The sequence below is a fragment of the Pteropus vampyrus genome, unplaced genomic scaffold (genome assembly GCF_000151845.1).
Source record: "Pteropus vampyrus isolate Shadow unplaced genomic scaffold, Pvam_2.0 Scaffold303, whole genome shotgun sequence".
Lineage (NCBI taxonomy): Eukaryota > Metazoa > Chordata > Mammalia > Chiroptera > Pteropodidae > Pteropus > Pteropus vampyrus.
Genome location: NW_011889084.1, coordinates 2,503,866 through 2,524,347, shown reverse-complemented (window position 1 = coordinate 2,524,347; position 20,482 = coordinate 2,503,866). Strand labels below are relative to the sequence as shown.

Here is a 20,482-nt window from a genome sequence, read left to right as displayed (position 1 = left end):
TGCAGGGGACAGCCCGGCAGACGCCCGCGGCCATGAGGCCGGGGCGGGTCATGCGGCCCAGCCTCTGCACAAGCACAACTCCTGCCCCCAGGGCCCAGGCAGGACGCCCAGCCTGGAGGACTGCCTGGTCAGGAGACCCAAGGGCTCTGGACAGATGCTGCAGCCCTGTGGGTGCCCATCCCTGTCTGCTGCTCCCTGTGCAATAACTGCTGGGCCACCTGCCCACCCACCACCAGGCTCTGCCCACTGTGTGTAAAGGAGGGGCAGCCCCTGGCTTTCCTGCCCTAAGTCCAGGCTGGGCCTGCCCTGGGGATAGTGGGAGGGGAGCAGCCACTGTAGCCCCCTCCCCAATCTGTGGTAGAGCACAGGCCTATGCCCAGCATAGAACTGCCCATTAGGAACCTCTGCCAGCCACTCTGGCATAGCACAAGGGGCTGGGGTCAGGCCCCCTGCTCCACTGTAACCCCCAGAATATAAGCTATCAAGAGTATTAATTTATTGGGAATGAGCTGAGGCAGATTTCCCCAGAGAAACAAAAAGGTATAACTTTAACAAATATATATTTAAAAGAAAAAATATTATTGATTCTATAGAAACCATTTACCAACTGCAAGGACACTGGAGTCTTGCTCGACAAAAGCTGTTAGAGGCCCCGGCCACTGTCTGTCCTTCCTTCCTTCCCTCCATACAAGACCCTAGGCCCAGTAGCACAAACAGGAAGCTGGGGTCTGGGGAGGGGTCTGTGCTCCACCAGGGCCTCCTCTGCCCTCTCTCCTAACTTCTCTATGTCTGAAGAACTCGAAGGATGTGCCTTGCTGCTGGGCTGTGTCCTCCATGCCCTGGAGACTGTGGGGAAGGCTCCCTCCTCTCTAGGAGGTGCTGATGAGAGGGTCAGCATGGGCTTCGGGGAGCTGTGTGCACAGAGTGAATACATGGGCACAGCTGGGTGTCAGCAGTGGGCGCAGGGCATGCATGCCAGGCTGTGTGAGGGTGTGCCTGACCCTCCCTCCCCAGGCCCACAGCAGGCGGCCAGCCCACCCCTACTCGAGTTCCCATGGATGCTTCTGCTCGTGGTCCAAGGCTGTGTCGTGTGGTCGTTCTCACCCTCTCTTTCCTCTTCCCTCGCCCCTCCAAAAAGTACTGACTGGCCTCTATTGTGTTTGCTGATCCACGTGTGTTGGGCACAACTTCTGACATTTCTTAAAAAAAAAAATTTAAAAATGCCGAAAACCAGCGATTGTGATGTGGGTGGGTGGAGGGGGTCAGCCAAGGTGGCGTCTGGGCATGTGAGGCCCCATCCAGCTGTCATGCCATTATGCTTCCCCTAGTGGATAGCCAGCACCTGGCCATCTACCTGACCTTTCAGTGGGTGGCCCAGGCTGGGGCTCCAGCAGGTGGGGAGGGGGGTCTGGGCAGGGAGCTCTTGTCAGCTGTCAATAAACAGCAGAAAATGGAGCTGCCTGGCTCACTTTTTCAGGGTGTTGGGGAGAGTGGTGGGCTAGCCTGTTCCTGGCAGGGAGGGGAAGTCACTGAGAGGGCTACATCCTGGGGTTGACAGACAACAGGAGCTCCTGTGTGGCTCTCCTCACCCTCCCACTGGCTGCTGGTGCCTGGGCACACCAGTGTTCTTGGGTGGCTTCTCCCTTATCCCAGGACTGTCTCCACTCATAGCCACAGTCTGTGCAGCTTTTATTTCAAGGAAGAAGTAATCAAATCTATGTACAGTCTAAAAACAGTAGAAAAGGTGAGTAAAAAGGCCCCAAAGTCCATCGGGTGGGGACAGAGGGTGGCCCAGGTAAGCATTATACCTGGAGTGTCGATAGAGGGGCTTGGCACCATCCTGGCAGCAGTGATGACAGAGCCAGGCAGAGGGAGGCTCGCAGGGCGCAAGGCGGGGGGAGAGCACTGCCTGGCCAGCTAAGCCTGCCTGCCTGTCCCTAGTGGGTGGGCAGAGACCCATGTGGCCAGCCTGGCTTGGATAGTCCTAGGGCAGGCCCAGAAGAAGCCAAAACCTGGCCTGGATTCTGCTAGCAAGTCCAAACCTGCAGAGGAAGGGCTCTATTTCAGGTGCCCCTTGGGCCATCCTGCCCTAACACCACCTGCCACCCATACCTGCCCTCCACTGTCACCCACCCAGGGCTGCTGGCTCCTCGCCCCCCAACCCCTGATCCACTTGTGCAGGCAGCCCCTTTGGATGGCCTGAGCCACAGCACTGACCTTCACAGTGCTGTCCACAGCCCCCGAGAAGAGCCGGCCCCGGGACACAGCCAGAGCTGTTACACTGCCTTGGTGACGCAGCAGGGTCTGTGTGCAGATCATGTTGTCCATACTCCAAACCTGAGGGCACATGGGATGTGAGGACCTGCCTAGGCCTGGCCACAACCCTGAGCCTTCCACTGTTACCAGGCCAGCACACACCCTGAGAGATCGATCATAGGATGCGCTGAAGACTTTGGTCTGGTCTGGCGTCGAGATGACTGCCAGGGCATACACGGTGCCAACGTGGCCTGTCAGGGTCCGTACCTGCTCCTTGGACTCGATGTCCCACACCTGAGGTGATGGCACAGGCAGGTCAGAGATACAGAAAGGGTTGGACAGGGACCCACAAGGTTGGACCGTGCCCCTAGGCATCCGCCCTTACGTGGATGAGGTTCTCATAGGTGCCACAGACAATGTGGTGATTCGTCACAGCAATAGAGTACACACTGCCACCAGATGTCTGCAGGACATGGATGCAGTCGAGGGTTCGAATGTCCCAGATCTATGGGCAATCACAGGCCACTTGGTCCCAGGCCAGGTGCCTCAGTATCACGCCCTCTGGGGCTCCAGACACAGTGGGCAGCCTACTCCCCACCCAGGGTGTATGTAAGGATCTCCCTGCCCTGGCAAGAACAAGGGCAGGGCAGATACAACCCTCAAGAACAGGGAGGGGCCCTGCCACTGGGAGTGTGGCACAGGGGTACCTTGATTGTCTGGTAGGAGCCACTGTACAGGTAGCTCTGGGCAGCCACCAGGGCCCGCACCCAGTGATTGAGGCCCGTGAGCTCCTTCTTCAGCTTCAGCTCAGTGCCCACAATGTCCCAGACCTGTGAGGATGGCTGTGAGCATGGGCTAGACAGCCAGGCATCTAGCACCCCGATGCCCTCACATGCATGCACACAGCCTTGCCTGACCTTGATGGCCTTCAGGGAGCCACTGAAGAGCATGTTGTGCGAGGAGACCAGTGTGCACACTGGGTTGTCATGGGCCCGGATCGTGTTCACCTTCTGCAGGTTCTGGATGTCCCACACCTGATGGGAGGGAGGACAGGAAACCTCACGCACCAGCCCTGCCACTCTATAAGCCCAGGCCCCAGGAGCACAGTATGCCTAGGGCTCCCAGATACTGATGCAGCCTGTCCCCTCCCACAGGCCCCACTCACGATGATCGTGCAGTCTGCTGAGCCGCTGTAGAGCTTGCATCTGGGGAAACAAAGCCAAGGTGTCAGGGTGGGAAAAGCCACCATTCTCACACTGCCTTACAGGCCAAGGTAGCACGGGCCACTAGGAACCAGCAGTTTGGGCCAGTGCCAGGGCTGCTGCTGCTTCTTTGAGCCCAGCTTCAGTATTCCAGTCTCAGTGAGGGGACCTTAAAAGTGGAAGCCCAAACCCTTGTGCCTGCCTGGCAAGCATCTGGCAGCTGAGCTGGGAGGTAATTATCTCGTTAGCGCTGCTGGCAGGCAAGCTGCTGCTTCCTGTGCATGAACATCTCACTTTCTCACACATAAACATATACACACACACTGATGCCCACGACACAACGTCTCATGACACAAGACAGGAGAGAAGGTCTAGAAGGGAACACCCTGGGGGTAAGGGGGTGGCTGGGCCGGCTGCTCCGTAGTCCTGTTCCCAAGACTGCTCCGTAGTCTTGTTCCCAGAGACGTAGTCTCTGTGCTCAAGCCAGAGATAGCTGAGCTCCTGCCTCTGCTCTCTGATGTTCCACCTCTGTCTTCTGACTGCCTGAAGCACACCAGGGCTATACTTTGCTAATGTACATCAGAGATGGAGGGCCCATATGCCACCACCCAGAGACCCAGCTCTGCCCAAGGTCGAGAGTGCTTCACAGGAGGGGCACACACAGCCACATGACATATGTGGCCACACAAGCTTGAGCTCACAGCCCACAGGGCAGCGGCACACGGTCTCTTTATCTTTGGCTCTACATGGACCCTGTGGTCAGTGGGTGCACATGCGCCTGCACTCACCCCTGAATGCAGAGTGCCAGCACAATGCCATCATGGCCCTCCAGCGTCTTCTGGCACTTGTAGGTGGTACACGTGTCCCATACCTGCAGAGACCAGGGTTAGGGTGGGTCCCAGCAGGATCAGCCAGGTGCTGGGGTGGCATGGTGGGAATGAGGAAGCAAGCCATCCTCAAGGAGAAAGCCCTGCCCATGGGAGGAAGCCCTATGCATGGGCAGAAGGTAGCTGGCAGAGCTGGTGTGCAGTACCCACCCTCACCCTGCCAGGCTGCAGAGCTCCCTAGGCAAGACCCTGCCCACCTTGATGGTCTTGTCAGAGGAGCCGCTGAAGAGCAGGTCTCCCATGGAGTAAACGCAGAGACACCAGACAGGGCCCTGGTGGCCCACGAAGGTTCCTTTGCATTTGAAGATCTGCTGCGGGTCATAGGCTGCAGAGACAGGAGGAGCTGGTGAGGGACCTGGGGGGGCCTTGGTGACAGTGGTGGGAGTGACAGTGGGCCTATACTCACATCCTAGGATGCCCATGTTCAGCCGTGCATTGATATGGGACAGCTCATCCTGCAAGGCCAAGAACGGAGGGCATGATGGCTGTGGCTCCACAGTCCCCTGCCCGCTGGCCTGAGCTGGGCTGGGGCTGGACAGGTACAGCAGCAGCCCTCCCCAGCAGATACCTAATCTTGAGCAGGGCAAGCCTCTTGCTGGGGCCCAAGCTGAAGGACAGTCCTGTGTCCCCCGCCCCACCCAACCTTTCTGCATCTGTCCTTCACCCACTCACGTTCAACATGGACGCATCCCTCCGGAACTCCATGAGGTCCTCGCTGAGCTTGCTCTGGTTTTCATCCAGGACATCTGGTTTTCATCCAGGACATGAGAGGGTGTCAGGGACCAAGAGGAGGGGCTGAACCTCCCTGCCCGCTCTGGGCTGGGCCCTCACCGAACTTGAGCTCCAAGCTCTTCTCCAGCTGGTCAATCTTCTCTGAGAGCTTGCCCAGCATGGAGCGCAGGAAGGCAATCTCCTGGTCCTTCTGGGCCAACGCCACATGCATCTCATGGAAGCGGTCATCCGTCTGCTGCAGAAATTCCTTCAGGCCCTCAAAGCGGCAGGTCTCCAGGTGCGTCTCATATGTGTCCTGGTTGCCAATGAATGTGCACCTGGAGGGACAGGATGGCTGCCTGCTCCTCTGTTCACCTGCCTGCCCAGCAGGACCCTTCCCTTTGCCTCCCCAATCCCACGAATCTCTCGATTCCCACTTTTGTGCCTACTGCACCTTAGGTAGGCTACCATCCTCTCCACGCCTGCATGCCCAAGCATCCATCCTGCTCCCACCAGTACCCAGCACCCAGTGGGCCACTTTGCAAGGGATATCCAATCACTGGGCTCCTGCTCAAAGCTCTTCAAGGGCTCCTCCACACCCCTCATCGGCCTGCCTCCTTTCCCACCCTCACCTCCCCTCTGCTCCCAACACTGGCCCTTTGCTCAAGTCCACCCCTGCCAGTCCGGCTGCCGGAAGCGCTTGCTCTGGTCTTTACCCAGCTCATGCCCACCCATGCGTTAGTTCTCAGCTCACAACTTCCCTGACCACCCCCAACTCCCCAAGTGTTCCATCCCCTCTGTGTTCCCATGGGGCTCGGGTCTCTTTCGCGGCACCTGTACCTCAGTTTGTAATTACATAGTCGACGGTGTGGCTCCTGCTAAGATCCGTCTCCCCAGAGACCCTGGCTGTCTCCCCAGCACCCAGCACACAGGTGGATCTCAACAAAGGTTTGCTGAAGGAGGGACTGTGAATGCCAGCCCAGGCCAACCTGCCCACCCTCTTGCCCACCCACTCCCACCCGGGGACAGCCCCCCACCCCGCACCCACCCCCGCCCACTCACCCGTACTTGGAGTGGGGACACTTGATGTGCTCGCACTCCTTGAGGTGGGCCTCCAGGTTCATCTTGAGGAGGGGCGGGCAGCTGGGATTATTGGGGCACCGAACAGGCCTGTAGTCACAGCTGCTCTCGTGGTCCCTATGAGAGGTGAGACAGAATAGGCTGAGTCCCCAGAGGCATTGTTTTTAGCACCCTGGGGTGATGGGGAGCTAGAGGACAAGGGAGGTACTTACTTCCTGGCACTGAGCTTGATGGTGAAGGGGCACCCGCGGGGATCCACCTCAAAGACGGTGGGCTTCCCAACCCCTGCTGCCCGACAGCCGTGCCTGCAGTGGATGGAGAGCTCCCCAATCTGCTCGGCCACCGCAATGTTGTTCACCACCACCGTCAGCTTGGCATTGTCCACAGGACACTTTTCTGGAGGGGAGGGCATGCTGACCCCATGGCCCGCCCAGCAACCCTCTCTCCTGGCAGCCCTGTTCAGGGCACTGTGGCCAAGGGGGTGGGTGAGTGAGTGAGTGAGTGAGTGAGTGTGTGTGTGTATGTGTGTGTGTGTGTTGGGGGTGAGTGGTTTAGACTATTCCCTGGTGAGCGCAGCCTGGAACCTGCTCCCCCAGCTAGGTGGGCTGAGCCTCTATCAGGCACTTGATCCACCCATCTACCTGTCTCTCTGAGGTACCCAGGACAGGAAGGGGTGCACAGCTAGGCCAAGAATAACCACTAGATAAGCGGAGGCTTCTCAGCTGACCCAGAAGTCTGGGACAGGGCCATGGGGCTGGGGACAGAGCAAGAGGGCCTGGTAGGGGCACCCTGCTGGCCTCTAAGGCCCAAGACTTTGAGGTGGCAGCCTTGATAGTGAAGGCAGCCTCCAACAGGGAGAGCAGGTGCAGAGCCCAGGATCCCTCAAGTTGTAGGTCTTACTGCTCCGCCCGTCAGTGTCCTAAACCGGGCCCGAGTGAGCCCTGGGGCCACCACCACCCGCTGCAGAGATGCTGTGCACAGGACTGCGGAGAAACCGCTGCGCAGCCAGGGGCACGATCAGTGCTGGGCCTGTGCCGGGACCTCCCTGGAGAGGCTTCACTCCCAGCTGGGGAACAAGGTGTCCAGGCCTGGGTCTGGGAGGGCCCTACCTGACTTCAAGGCGCATCTTCGACAGAATGTGTGCTGTGGAGACAACAGGCTAACTTGGGGCATGGCCGCAGTCACCCCCACCCAATGCCCACTGCAGAGGGCACCTGCTGGGCAACCAGACCATGCCTGTGACCAAGGTCCAGGCTCCACATGGAAGGGGCTGGCAGCCCACCCAGCCCCACAGTGGTGCAGAGGTCGAGGAGGGGACAAGCGGCCTTACCCCACACGTGGTGATCACAGGGTCCTTGAATACACTGCAGCAGAGCTGGCAGCACAGCTTCACTGAGGGCTGCTCGGCGAACACCAGCGGCTCCTAGAACCAGGCAGAGCAAGTGAAGGTGGGACCCAGGGGTGTTGGCATGGGTGGCGGACAACCAAGACACCCAACCCCTCCCCTTGCAGGCCTGAGCTGCCATCTCAGCAGAGCTGCCACTTCAGCTGGGGCATGTCCCAAGAGTAGCCTGCTGAGGCTTAGGGCTGGGCCTGAGCTTGAGGGGGCCCAAGCAGGGAGGACCCCTCAGCCTGGCAGCGCCTACCGTCTACCGGAGATGGTGACTAGAAAGGGCACAGCACAGGTCCCACCTTCGGTTCCCAATGCTGGTCCCTGGTCAGCCCCTGGGGTGTGGGAGTGGGAAGAACATGCCTAGGGAACCTGGCCTGGGGTCCTTATGGACTAAAGGGGATGGAGGGGCCCTGACCAGGCCTGATCACCTCCTCACTGTGCCTGAGAGGAAAGTGGCCTTCCCACTGCCACAGTACAGTGAAGGTCCCTTAAGAGTCCTCTGCGCTGAGCCCACCCCATGGCCACCACACCTACCGGCTCCTCCTCTTCCTCGGGCAGCGAGAACGTGGAGCGCAGGGACATGCTGGACTCGGAGTGTAGGGAGCGGACGGAGATGGCTGAGTCGGAGCGGCGCGGGGTGCTGATGGGGGGCTGCAGCATGGAGACAGGCACCAGTCAGCCAGCAGGGAGGGCGGGGCTGAACCCCTGTGCACACAGAGGACACTGGGCCCCCCAGGACCACCCTGTCTTAGCGGGCACTCACTCAGCCTGCAGGGGCCGTGGTGTGTGCGTGAGGAGCCATGCAATGCCCAGGCCCCCTCCTGCCCAGTGGTCCTGGCCCTGTTGGGCCGCCCGCTCTCATCTGCCAACTTTCTTTGTGTAAATGGAGAGACTTCCTGCTATTCAATTCTACGAGGACACGCTAGGCCTACTTCCTGCTTCCCGTGAGGGAATGTAGGCTGCAGAGGGGGCACCTCCACCAGCCAATCCTGAAGCGGCAGCGGCCCCTGGACTGCTGGAGGGAAAGGAATAGAAGGCTGTCTGGGACAGGTTGTGGGACTCCAAGTGCCCATTAAGCTCAGCTGCCTGCCTGGCCTCCCTGACCAGGGACACTGAGCCAGGCAGTAAGGATCCCAGGGAAGGCGGGGACCCCACTGGACCCTGGCCAGGTTCTGAGTGCAGAAGGGACAGCCATGGGTGCCTGCCTTTGCCTAAGCTATCAAAGATAAGGATTTGGGGGAGACCTGAGGTAGGAGGCTATCCCTTCCTACCCTCAAGCCTAGAATCTTCCAAAAGAGATCCTTCAAGAGCCACTGCTCCCACACTCCCCTCCCTCTCAGAAGCCTCATTTATGAGCCGCAAACCTCTTGCCTCCACACCCAGCCCACAGGCCCCTCCTGGTCCTGGCTGCTCTGGGGCCCAGCTGCTTCTGTCTCAGCCTCCATGGGTATGGGGGCTGTTGGACTGATCCCCTTACCACTGCCAAGGGTAGGGGGTCTACCAGGAGCAGAGGGAGGCTGGGCCAGACAGTGCCAGCTCTGTGCAGAGGCCCCGCGAGTTCCAGGGCCCCGCTTCCCCAAGCAAAGTCAGTGAGATCCCTGTGTCCTCTGTGCCCACAAAAGGCACCTCCCTCATCAGCGCTGTGCCCACCTCCCTTCACAGTGTCCCAAGTGGCAAGTTTGCATGGAAACGCCACGTGAGAAACAAGAGGGGAAAGTCAGAGGAAGTGAGTCAAACCATCCCCATGGGCAACAGTGGAAACCAGAGGGCAAGAGCAGGTCCAGATGGGAGCTAGGCCAAGCAAGGCAGGCCTGGCTTGGCTCTGCTTTCCCCTGCCTACTTGCCCCTTTAAGCCAGGGGGCTAATGCTGCCAGCCACCCAGCACAGGCAGAGGGATAGCCTGCAGGGGCCCAGTGGCCAAGGAAGAGAGTGTCCAGATGGTCATGGCCTCAGGGCCCTCAGCACATTTCTACCTCCTTCAAGCCACCAAGGGCCAAGATCACAGAAACCACAGAAACAGGGAATTTGCTTCCTGGGAGGGCCCAGCAGGAGGGTGGGCCTTCTGATCCCAGCCATATTCCGGTGGGCAGGTCAGAGGTTGTGGAGACTGAAGCACGTAGAGCCGAAGGGAGCAGAGCACGTTATGTGCCTTGTCCTTACAGAGGGCCTAGTAAAGAGCCTGACACAAGAGTGTGTTTGTTCAAATAATTAAAAACACTGTCTTTTTCTTCTTAAATAGGAAACAAAGGCCTGGCAGCCCAGAATGAGAAGCCTTAGGTCCTGGGAGGCTGGGAGGACGTGAGAACCAGTGAAGTCTGGCAGGGCTGCCACCAAAGGAAAACAGAAGTAGGGCACAGGACAGGTCAGCAGTGGGAGGGTCTGAGCATGCCTGTGGCCCCCTCCCCAGCCAGGCCAGTTCTTGCTTCCCCAGGCAGGCCCAGAGCCCAGTGACAGGCAGGGAATGTCCATTGTGACCCTGGCCACATGGTCTGGGCACCAACAGCTAGCCTCCGCTCTGCCCTGAACGCCTTCCTCACTCTGCAGAGCCAGCAGCAGGAAACTCCCCAGCTCCCCCGCAGTTAGCACGGGCCTTGCAGGCCCTCCTTCGCTGACCCCCCAGCTTAAACCTGTCCACCTTTCTCCATCTGCTGGGGCCTGTCTCTCTCATAAGAAGCCCCTTCCCAGGCCTCCTGCCTCTACCTGGCAACCCACCCTTCATCCTCTACTCAGCAGCACAGCACCTTAAAAAATGGGGATCTGATCTTATTATACTGCAGACTGAACTTTCTGTGGCTCCCACCCACTCAAGATAGAGCCAAAGACACCAAACCTGCTGGCCACCTCTCCCATGCAATCCAGCCTCAATGCTCAGACCTTAGAGTGTCTGCACATGCTAGCCTTCTCTCTCACACCAGCTCATTTCCCACTGCAGATCATAGCTCAGGGCTCCTCGAGGCTGAGCCTCCCACCATCAGCTCCTCCCAGGACTTGGCCCTGGAAGGGAGGGCATGGCAGGAGGCTCCTGTGGGGTTGGGAGGGGTGAACATGGCCCAGACCTACCATGCTGTCCTCCTCATCCCGAGGGGAGTAGGCAAGGGTGCTGGAGGAGGAGGGCGTCCTGCGGTGCTGTTTGTATGTGCTGGTCCCATCGGCTGCCAAGAAAAGAGAACCGGGATGCCTTGAGTGTGGGGCTAGGGGTAAGGTGGGGAAGCCTGACCTACCATGGCAGGTAGTGAGCTAGGCAGGGTCAGAGACTGGGCTGGACATTGGGCTAATCCTCTCCAGGAAGCCTCTTTGCCCCTGCCCGCTCCCACTGCCTCCTTCTGGACTTGAGGGCAAATTGGCTGAGGCTGGGCTTGGGGGCAGCTGGGAACACCCCGTGCCCAGCGAGTGCCTGAGCAGGGCACAACCTGACCTGGCCCCATGCCCCCAGTGAGAGCCCTAACTTGCTCTATGGACTGTCACTAGCTCTCAGCCCTCTCCAGGGCTGAGGCTGATAGAGAGAGCACAAGTGTGAATGGGGTTCAGGTGGCCTCCCCAGACCTACCCAGTGCTTGGAGCTCTGCCACAGGTTTCAGCCTGCCCTGGACAGTCCCAGTGCTAAGCCCTAACACCCCCAGGCAGGAGGGGTCTTCTGGAGTGGCTGCCACTGGCCTCAGGCCCCAGCCAGGCCCAGATGTCACAACAACCGGTCCTAAAGGCCTAGATTTATGATCTATGCTTCAATTGGCTGCCCTGTGACTAGGCCTCAGTTTCCCTATCTGCAATGAGAGGGGCCAGGAAAGGCAGCTGTTCATACCCAGTTCTGACCCATCCCTGCTACTGAGGGGAGTCACTGAGTGGGACAAGGGCAAGATAGGCCCCTGTCATTCACTGGCCAGGAGCTTTCGACTGCCGTGATAGGGCCATGCCATCTCTAAAGGCAGATGAGGAATTAAGGAATTAGATGGGTAGATTAGGGGTGATGCTTATTTTCTTTTTCCTCAGCAAAAAAAAAAAAAAAAATCTAAGAAGAAAAGAGGGCTCTTTCAGAGCCCCTAGGAGGGTCACCCAGTGGCAAAAAGAAGCTGGTATACACAGTGAACAGGTATACACAGTAGCCCCGTGACCGTGCTACCATGTATATCCAGAAAAACCATGGAAAAGCAATTAAAAAACCAATTAGCAGCTGATGTGCTTCTATGAGGGCCCACTGCCAAAAAGGTAAAGAACAAACCAACCCCAGAACACAGGCCCTGACAGGAGAGGATCCATGCCCTTTGGGAAGGAGATCGTGCCCTCGTGTGCTAGTTCTTTATAACCTCATTGAACACACAACACTGGAGCCACAGCCGTGGGACCAAACTCGAGAAAGGATCCAGTGAGCACATCTTATTCTCTATCCATGCCAGTACAGTCCCTGAGCCTGACTTTGGAGGCTGCTAGGAGCCTGGGGCAGGGATGAGCAGGGGTCGCAGTGACAAAGGACAGGTGTATATGGGGTGCTGGAGAAGTCAGGGCATCCTTCCCTGGAGAGGTGACGGAAGGAAGAAGGGGCAAGGGAATACTGGGGTTGGGGAAGACACAGTGGCAAAAGCAGAGCCAGAAGGAGCAGGACAGCTGACTCCTGCCCAGCTGGGGTGTGGGGGCCTAAGCCAAGCTGTCCACTCTCCAATTCCAGCTCCTGCTCCCAACCCCATCAAGAAGGGCCCCACAGGCTCTGGTGGAGTTAAGGATGCTCAGATTATGCCCAGCTGAGCTAGCTTGGGCTCGCAGGCTCACCTTTTGTGATAGTGGTGACAGCCGAAAAAGCGGGCCCAAAGGTTGTTTCCATTCTGGTCTAGGGAGAGAATGGATGAGACTTGACTTTGACTCTAGAGACGATATGGACACATGTGGACATGCACTGACACACTTTCGTCTAACACACCCATGTGCACGTATACACAAACACACCATCCACACACATATCACAGCCTGCCAACACAACCTCCACGTAGGAAGGGGACTATTCTGAAAGCCCTGCTGGGAGGCCGTGGGCTTGAGGGGTATGCTCAAAAAGCAGACCCTTTCCCATGAGGTGCCTCTTACCCCAGTGGCAACGTCTGGAGTGTGAAGATTGGTAGGCCCTCCAGAGAAGCGGTTGTAGCGGGCGCTCTTGCCTGAGCTCATGCTCTAGAGAGGCATCTAGGGTCCTCGGGCAGCGTCCCCTGTGAATGGAGCACAAAGGGGGGCTTTAGAGATGATGGCCAAGCCTGTCAGCTGGCAGGGGCCGCTCTACACAGCAGGCCTACTCTGCACAGTCCACCATGGGACACACTTTTGCCTCTCTCCATCACCAATACCAACAAGGATAGGTCCACAAAGTCCCTTTCCTTCCTGTCCCAGGTGTGATAGGCCTGAGAAAGAGAGGAGGCCCTGGGTATGGGCAGGCAGCTGGCACTCAGTTTTACTTCCAAGGCTTAACCCTTCAGAAAAGCCCACCAAGTTCTGCCCCAAAGGTGGAGAGCCACCCCCTCTCCCCCTGCCCCCATCCATGTTCTGTCTGCACCTCTGGGTCTGACAGCCAAATTTCCCTGAGGCCACAGGTGGGCACACAGCATGACCAAGCTTCATGCCTATTTCCTGCCAAGACAGGTCAGGACCAGGCCAACCCCAATCTGCAGGATGGCCAAGACCCTGGCCACGCCCCAGAGAACCTGCTGGGTGATGTACCTGGAGCCTGACTCCCCATGAGCCTCATCACACAGAACAAGCTCCTTCTGGGCAAGGGGAGGAGGGGCCAAGAGAGAGGAACTGACTCCTCTGCACAACACCCATCCGGGGAACAAAAGATGCCCCTTAACAGTGTGACTCAAGGTTCGTAAGCTGGGTGGCAAGGAGAAGGCATAGGGCAAATCATCCCAGGCTTCCAAACATTCCACCCACAGAAGAGGGGCTGGGGTGGCCCGGGAGTGCCTGCAGGAGAGGGAAGAGATTAGACACTGAGAACAGCAAGGAGAGCTGCTCTACTGCCAGACAGCACCCACCTCCTGGTGGCCCTATCAGCAGGCACCCCTACAGAGTGGTCTTCCCACTGTCAGGACCCGCAGCACTCTGTAGCCAAAAGCCCAGTCTGCCCATACAGTGGAGTTGGCCAGAGGAGGGAGGGCAGGCTCATCTTGTTCCCAGTGGTGGTATGGGAGGCGGGTTCCCACGCTGTGTTTTGGAGGCCCCACCGGACTGAGAAGAGCTCTGGGTGGAAGGCTGCTGAGCCTCTGGCCCTGGGAAAAGGCAGGAGATGCTCTCTGCCCCCACCCAAGGTAGGTACAGCATGGAGGGCAACTGCACAGTCTAGCTGGTTCTAGCACTTTCTCCATCAAGACCTCCTGACCTGGGCCATCTGGCAATGTCGGCCCCCACACACATACCATGGCCATACAGAGTGACTTGGGGTCCACCCAGTGGTCCTCCAACTCAGCCTACTGGTCTGCAGGGAGGGACTGGTTCCTGAGCCCTGTGTCCCTATACTATGCTCCTGAGTTGCCTGCTGTTCCTGCTGTCTCCTTGTCCCTCTCCCCAGCTGCTCCTTCAAGTGCCACTAGCGATGCCACCCTCCCAACCTTCACAACTCAGGCCTCAGTGGGATGGCTCTCAGGCTCTGCAATTGGCACTGCCACCAGGCACCACCACCTCATTCCCATGCTCTAACTATCCTGCAGGTCCAGCTAGATAGGAGGTTCCAAGAATTTGGCCAAAGCCTCCCCGCTCCTGTCCACCACTCCCCTTGCTGTGACTCAAGAGGCTTGGCTCTATGCCCCAGACCAGGCTCTCTGGTGGCTTGTCCTCTTGGGGAGAGGCAGGTCTCCTGAAAATGGGCAGTGCTAGGTCCGCGGACAGAGGTATGAATGTGACATATCTGGAAGCTCTACCTCCAGGGCCATTGCTGATCCCTATACTAAGCAGGAAGTCTTGGGGGCTACCCTGCTTGGAGCAAGGAGGCCTGGCCGGCAGCGGAAGGCCCAGACAGCCCAAAGCAGGAGATCCAGGACCTAACTGGCAAGAAAGGCTCTCCCATCTTGGAAAACCCAAAGTTGGCTCCTGTCTTAGCACCACAGGGCAGGGAAGAGGGTGAGGGGTAGGTCACCGGGAGGAAGCTGGTCGACACTGACCTGCATCTTACAATCCATCTGCTCCTTTCACTACCAGCTCCCAGGGCCAAGGACGCAGCTGCCGGCTCCAGTGAGCAGTGCCCGTGATCTGAGGCCAGGACCCCAGCAAGCACTCCCCCTGGGACCATGGCCAGCCTCCATGGGTCCCACATGCCCTAGAGCCAGAGTGCCCGTCACTGCAATCTGGGAGAGCAGGCCTCTGGCTGTCTCTTGCTCTGAAGTGAAGTAAACAGAAAGGCATGCAGTGTCCGCAGGGCAACATGCAAATCGGCCAGAAAGTCTTAGGTGGTAAATAGTGGCCAGGCCTGGGGGACCAGGCCACAGTTAACCTGAGGATCTCAGAGAGGCAGGAAGTTGTCAACTAGAGCAAGAATCCTGCCCGAGGGCCTGGTGTCTCTCAAACTGGGCAGCTCTGACACCCAACCTGATGGAGGACCTACAAGACTGGCCCATGAGCCAAGCTGAGCCAGGGAAGGAGGGAGGGAATCGTTTCCAGTTCACACGGGTTCAGTGTGCAGCCTAAACCAGGGACCCGAGGTGGGCGGGACCCCAGGCTACAGTCTAGCACCCCCAATCTGTGTGCCCCACCCAGCCCAGAACACAGTGACTGCTTACTAAGCATCTCGGAATTGAGCAAGATACTCTCAGCCCGCCCTCAGCTGGTCCCCCAGGGGCTGCGTTTTGCAATAACAGTCTTTTCCAGTATGGTATCCTCTGGCCCTGCAGGCCGAAACCTCAGCTATAGGATGCTGCGCCCAGCTGTCTTGGGGCTGTGCCCTAGCCCTCCAGGGCAGTAGGCCTCTTTCCCCACCCCACAGTTAACCTGAGGATCTCAGAGAGGCAGGAAGTTGTCAACTAGAGCAAGAATCCTGCCCGAGGGCCTGGTGTCTCTCAAACTGGGAAAAGCCTCCACCTGGGTGGGCTAGGGAAATCTTGGATGGGGGCAGAGAGGGTAAGAAAGAGCTTTCCCTTCAGCTCCCTTGGAACTCCCTGCCAAGTCCCCACCCTGTCTGTTGCCAGAGGCCTCCAGGGAGCTCAGGGGAGAGCTCCAGAAGAGGGACCCAGGGTTCCTTGTCTACCCATGTCCATGTCCAAGGGGCTTGCAGGGCCCTTTAAGTGCCCTTGCTGTCCAATAAGGAACCACAAAGCTGCCTGCAATGCTCCAGCCCCTCTTCAGGAAAGCCCCCACCAGCCCCCTCTCTGAGCAGCCTGTGAGGGAGGGCAGGCAAGCTCCTTGAGAACCCCTCCCCAGTCTACCCCCTGCAGGGAGCCCAGGATCTGCTGCCCTCTCCTTTTTCCTTTGAGAAGCACTTAGAGGGGGTGTGAGTCTGGTTTGGCCAAGGTCCCTGCCCACAGGGTCCCTGTGGCTGGCAACCAGTGGAGTGGGCAGCCCAGGCTGGCCCTGCTGGAGTCAAGGTCAGTGGGGTGACCTAATGCAAGTCCCCACCAGGGCCAAGCCCCACCTCGAGGCAGCTCTTCTGGCAGCCCCAGGCAAAGGATGTGATCAGGTCTCCAAAACAGCTGAGCCAGCGAGGGGGTAGGTGTGCCCTGGAAACCCCGTCAAGTGCTGACTGCCCCATGGAAGAGTATAGGTAGCTCCAGACACCTCTGCCCAGACACCCCAGAGCTTTGGGTGGCTAGCTAGCTAGACTGTGGCCAGAGTTCCGGGCCCAGCCTCTGGGTCAGCTCCTACCCCAGGGCCCCCTGGCTCAAACCCAGACTAAGCTGCCAAATCCTACAGAAACAGATCTGGTTGCCATAGAAAGCCACATACACTTCTCAGTTATTCCCTGGTGTTCCTTTAGCACATCTTTTACACCCCAAACAGATAGGGTGTGACCTTGGGGATCCCCTCAGTACCCAGGAGGCCCTGGTCTGAGGCCTTCCCAGCTTCCCTTCCCTCCCAGCACCTAGTCTGGGCCTCTGCCCTCACCTCACCCTCCTTCTCTCTGCACACGCAGCCCCAACTCCACGGAGGCCTCGAGGCTGCCCAACTAGACACCTGCTGTGGCCTCCTCTCCCCAGAGCTCTGCTCCACTGCATCCCTGCCCAGTCCCCATCTAGGTCCAGCCTCTCCAGAGTCCACCGGCTCTTCTGTTAGAGAGAAGTTTGAGAGAGGCCAGGCCCTCAGGCAGGATTCTTGCTCTAGTTGACAATTTTCTGCCCTCCCTCCTGCTAGACTGGCCCAGCTCTAACCCCCACTTGGCAATGCAAAAGCCTTCACTTCCACACCTGCCCCTTGGGGCCAGCCTCCAACTTCCAGTCTTTTCTTTCCCACACCTGACAGCCATGTAGGGAGTAGAGACCTGGACCAGCCTAGGGGACATCCAGATCCAGACTAGGAAGAGAGTGTTGTTGGAAGAGGTGGCGTTTGTCAACCCATCTCACTGCAGAGGTTACTTTTTCCTGCTCACACCCTCCAATACAGTGCTCAGCCCAGGCTGGCTGCAGGGGCAGCACTGGCAAGCATGATCCTGTCTGTCTCAAATCCATGAGTCTAAACTTGTGGAAACAAGTCCTGGACCTCTGCCCAAGAGCCATGTGATGGGTAGTGCCCGGGCCCAGTGTATACCTCCAGGCCCCCTCAGCCATTTCCTCACCACTCCATATGACTTCTATCTCCCTGGCTTCCTCCTTCTCACTTCCTTGCATAAGTTGGGGAGGTACACAGAATCTCCAGGCCAAAGTCATTGGGGGTGCACTGGCGGCATAGAAGGCATAGATCTGGCCTGGCCCACTCTACTGTCCACCCCACAGCCTTGCGGCACATGCATCACCATTCCTTCTCACATTCCTTCAGTCCTAGATTCTTGCCAGGCTGCTCCTTCCACCTGGTACCCTCCCACAGGGTTCCCCCTGCACCAAGGCTTTCAGACAGCCCACCTTCTCCCGCCTGGAGACTCCATGCTTCTTCAGGGAGCAACCACATCTCTTCTGCCCAGGTGCACAAGGGACACAGGGTATCTGTCAAAAGTCAAGAGTCCCCTGGTGGAGTCCTAGGTGCCCATCCACTAGTTAGGCCAAGCCCATGGGGATCGAGGTTCAGAGCAAGTCACATGCTGACACCTCTCAGGGCTGCGTGTGCGCTGGCACTTCATACATATGCTTTACACTGAACCCTTCAGGAGTCCATTATAAAGATGGAATAGAATATTTTGTCAAGGCCACAGGTGGCAGACCCAGACAGACCTGTGTTCAAATCTCACTTCTGCCACTTAATAGCTGTGTGATTTGGGGCAAGTTGCTTGTCCACCTGGGCCTCAATTTCTCACTCACAAAATGGAGTAGATATACTCACATCTAGAAGAAACTGTGAGAGATGACATGAGTAAACAGCAAAAGCTTCACCAACAGCAGCTCCTTTTTGAGAGCTGTAAATGAAGGCTAAGGGGCTGTCCTAGGTATATCTAGCCAGTGAGAAGTCATATGTAGGATGATCAAAGCCCTTTCTCCATTGCCACCAGCAAACCAAGAAGCCTCACCATGTACTTAAGCCAGCCTCATGCCAAGTTATACCAGGGAGCAGCTAAGGCACAGAGTCCGGGCTGGCTGGAACCACCCATCAGCTCAGGCCTTTCAACCACATCTTCTTCCACTTCTCAAACTGTTCATCACTTTATCCAGCCAGCTGACCAAGGTTCACACCAATTGTGTACCAGGCCCTATGCCAGAGAGAGGGAACATCGTGACAGCTAAATGTAAGTCTGACCTGAAGAAGCCAGGAGCCTGATGGGGGAGGCAGACAGAGAGTACTAAGCTCCATTACACTTGCCAAAGGCACTTTTCATAGGCTTCTGTATCACCTAAATCAATACTGAAGACCTTGATTGATCTCTTCCATTCATTTCCGGAAGGATCATGACACAACACAGTGGGAGTTACTCCACAGGACCCCTCAGGTTGGGCCCTTCCTTCCCAGCAGGTCACCTCCTTACCAGCTGGTCACCCGCCTCAGAGGGAGGTTCTGGCTTTCTAGACATAGTGTAGCTATAGGACATAGAAACCTTGAGACACAGAGGCTGGGGTTTCTACAGAGAAATGTGAATACCCATAGTAGTGAAAGTTGGGATTTATGACAGAGAGGCTGTGCCTGCCACATGAGCCTTCAGGGAAGAGATGTGGGAAGAGAGAGATCCAAAGAGAAGGAATGAGGAAGAGAAAGGCCACATGCTTGGTGAAGGGAGCCCCTGGAGAGGGAGCCTGTGTTTGCATTGGAGGACGCTGACGGATGGGGAAAAGGGTGGGCAGATCAGGCTAGGCAGCAGGAAGTTCTAAGCAAGGAAGGCAGCAAAGTAGATTGGAACCCCACCTTTCTGCCTAACCCCATCCCAGAGCAGGGAGGGATCCAGCAGGATCCCAGACTCAGCCCCAGCTGAACGCCCTGACCTGGCTCAAGACAACCAGGTCCAGACAGCCAGATGCTGTGATAGGAGATGAGGCCCCCGCTCTGCTCTTTTCTACTCACAGGCCAGCCTCCTCACTCTCTCGTTTCCCCCACTGAAGCCCACAGTCCATCCTCCTCACACAACCAGCAGCTCTTACTAGACTTAGATCTCATACTGGCTCTAATGTACTTGACTCCAACAACCTCCCTGCCACCCTGGCCTGGCCTCATCCACTTCTCCTCTTACCACTTTGCCAGTGCTCACTGGTGGACACCAAGCTCTTTCTCACCCCAGACCTTTGCACATCTTGCTCCCTCTGCCTGCTCTTCCAGCAACTTCCAGGACAGGCTGCTTTCTGTAGGTCTCCCCCACGCCAAGCCTTTCGGGAGCCTCCAGTACTCTCTTTCTCAGCGCCCTGTTTCTTTCATAGCACCTACCACAATTCCTAATGATTTTGTCTGTGTACTGTCAACCCGTACTCCCGTCCAGATCACCGGTTCTCAAAGAGGGAGAGATTTTGTCTCCCAAAAGACGTTTAGAAATGCCTGAAGATATTTTTGGTTGTCACAACGGAGGTGGGGACGGTTACTAGTATTTAGTGGGTGGAGACCAGGGATGCTGCTCAACGTCTTACAAGGCTTAGCAGAGAATGATTCGGGCGGAGTGTCAACAGTGGCGAGGGTGAGAAATCTTATAAAGAGCCTACAGGAACTGGGATCATGCTCTCCGCAGTGTCCCAGAACCTAAAACAGTGCCGGGCACCCTGATAGCGCTCAACAAACGCAGGAAGAAGGAATGATTTAGGAAAGAGAGAAAGGAAGAATGGAGCGAGCGACGGACTAGCTGACAAGCAGAGAAGGACAGGAGAGAACACTCCGGCCCGTCTCAGCTCCGCCCCCCCAGGCCCGACGCCTCGCCAGACCCCAAAGCACTCGCCCTCCGTCCCACAGCGCGTTCCCAAGGCGCAAGCCCCGGGACGGGCGAGCCGCGCGGACACTCACCCGCCCGCGGCCGCCCGGGAGCTGCAGCGCCACCCTCCAGCTTCATCTTGCCCCTCGGTCACCCGCCGAGAAAGGGACAGGGCGAGCGAGCCGGAAGTGCTCAGGTGCTGCGCCCGCCGGGACTTGTAGTTCCCCGCTCTCGGGGCCCCCGGCAGTAGCCTCACGCTAAATTCTTCAGAAACTACAACTTCCGGTTGCCCCGATGTCACAGGGCGGGATTGGCGGCTTCAGCATCACTCTATGTTACAGATCGAAGTCTGATTGGCTATGTGCATCCGTCGCTCACGGTTAGCCGCAGCAAAAGGAAGAACTGCCCCCCCAAAAGAAATACCATGGCGCGATTGGTGAAAACAAAGAGAGTAAAGAGCGGAGCGTATCAGTTGCGGGTGAGGGGGTACGTAAGGTACTTTCGCTGGGATTGTCCAATCGCAGAGTTG

The 20,482-nt window shown here is 57.7% G+C and overlaps 1 protein-coding gene across 3 annotated transcripts; it reads right to left on the bottom strand.

Annotated features, from left to right (window-relative positions):
- Positions 1-1,672: 1,672 nt before the first annotated feature.
- Positions 1,673-20,185, bottom strand: TRAF7 (TNF receptor associated factor 7). 3 transcript variants are annotated; one of them, XM_023521435.1, is made up of 21 exons: positions 20,046-20,185; positions 12,600-12,718; positions 12,291-12,348; positions 10,590-10,681; positions 8,064-8,180; positions 7,467-7,559; positions 7,246-7,279; positions 6,349-6,532; positions 6,119-6,253; positions 5,177-5,394; positions 5,018-5,091; positions 4,752-4,800; positions 4,543-4,670; positions 4,247-4,329; positions 3,422-3,461; positions 3,174-3,290; positions 2,964-3,086; positions 2,642-2,761; positions 2,419-2,550; positions 2,218-2,337; positions 1,673-2,058 (listed from the first exon to the last, which is right to left on the bottom strand). In XM_023521435.1, exons 2-21 carry the CDS (start codon positions 12,678-12,680, stop codon positions 1,918-1,920), a joined length of 2,139 nt encoding a protein of 712 aa, XP_023377203.1. In that variant the 5' UTR covers positions 12,681-12,718; positions 20,046-20,185; the 3' UTR covers positions 1,673-1,917. The 3 variants fall into 3 exon arrangements, with proteins under 3 accessions (XP_023377203.1, XP_011375226.1, XP_023377204.1); XM_011376924.2 differs by having other exon boundaries at positions 1,673-2,042; XM_023521436.1 differs by having other exon boundaries at positions 6,125-6,253.
- Between the last annotated feature and the right edge of the window lie 297 nt (positions 20,186-20,482).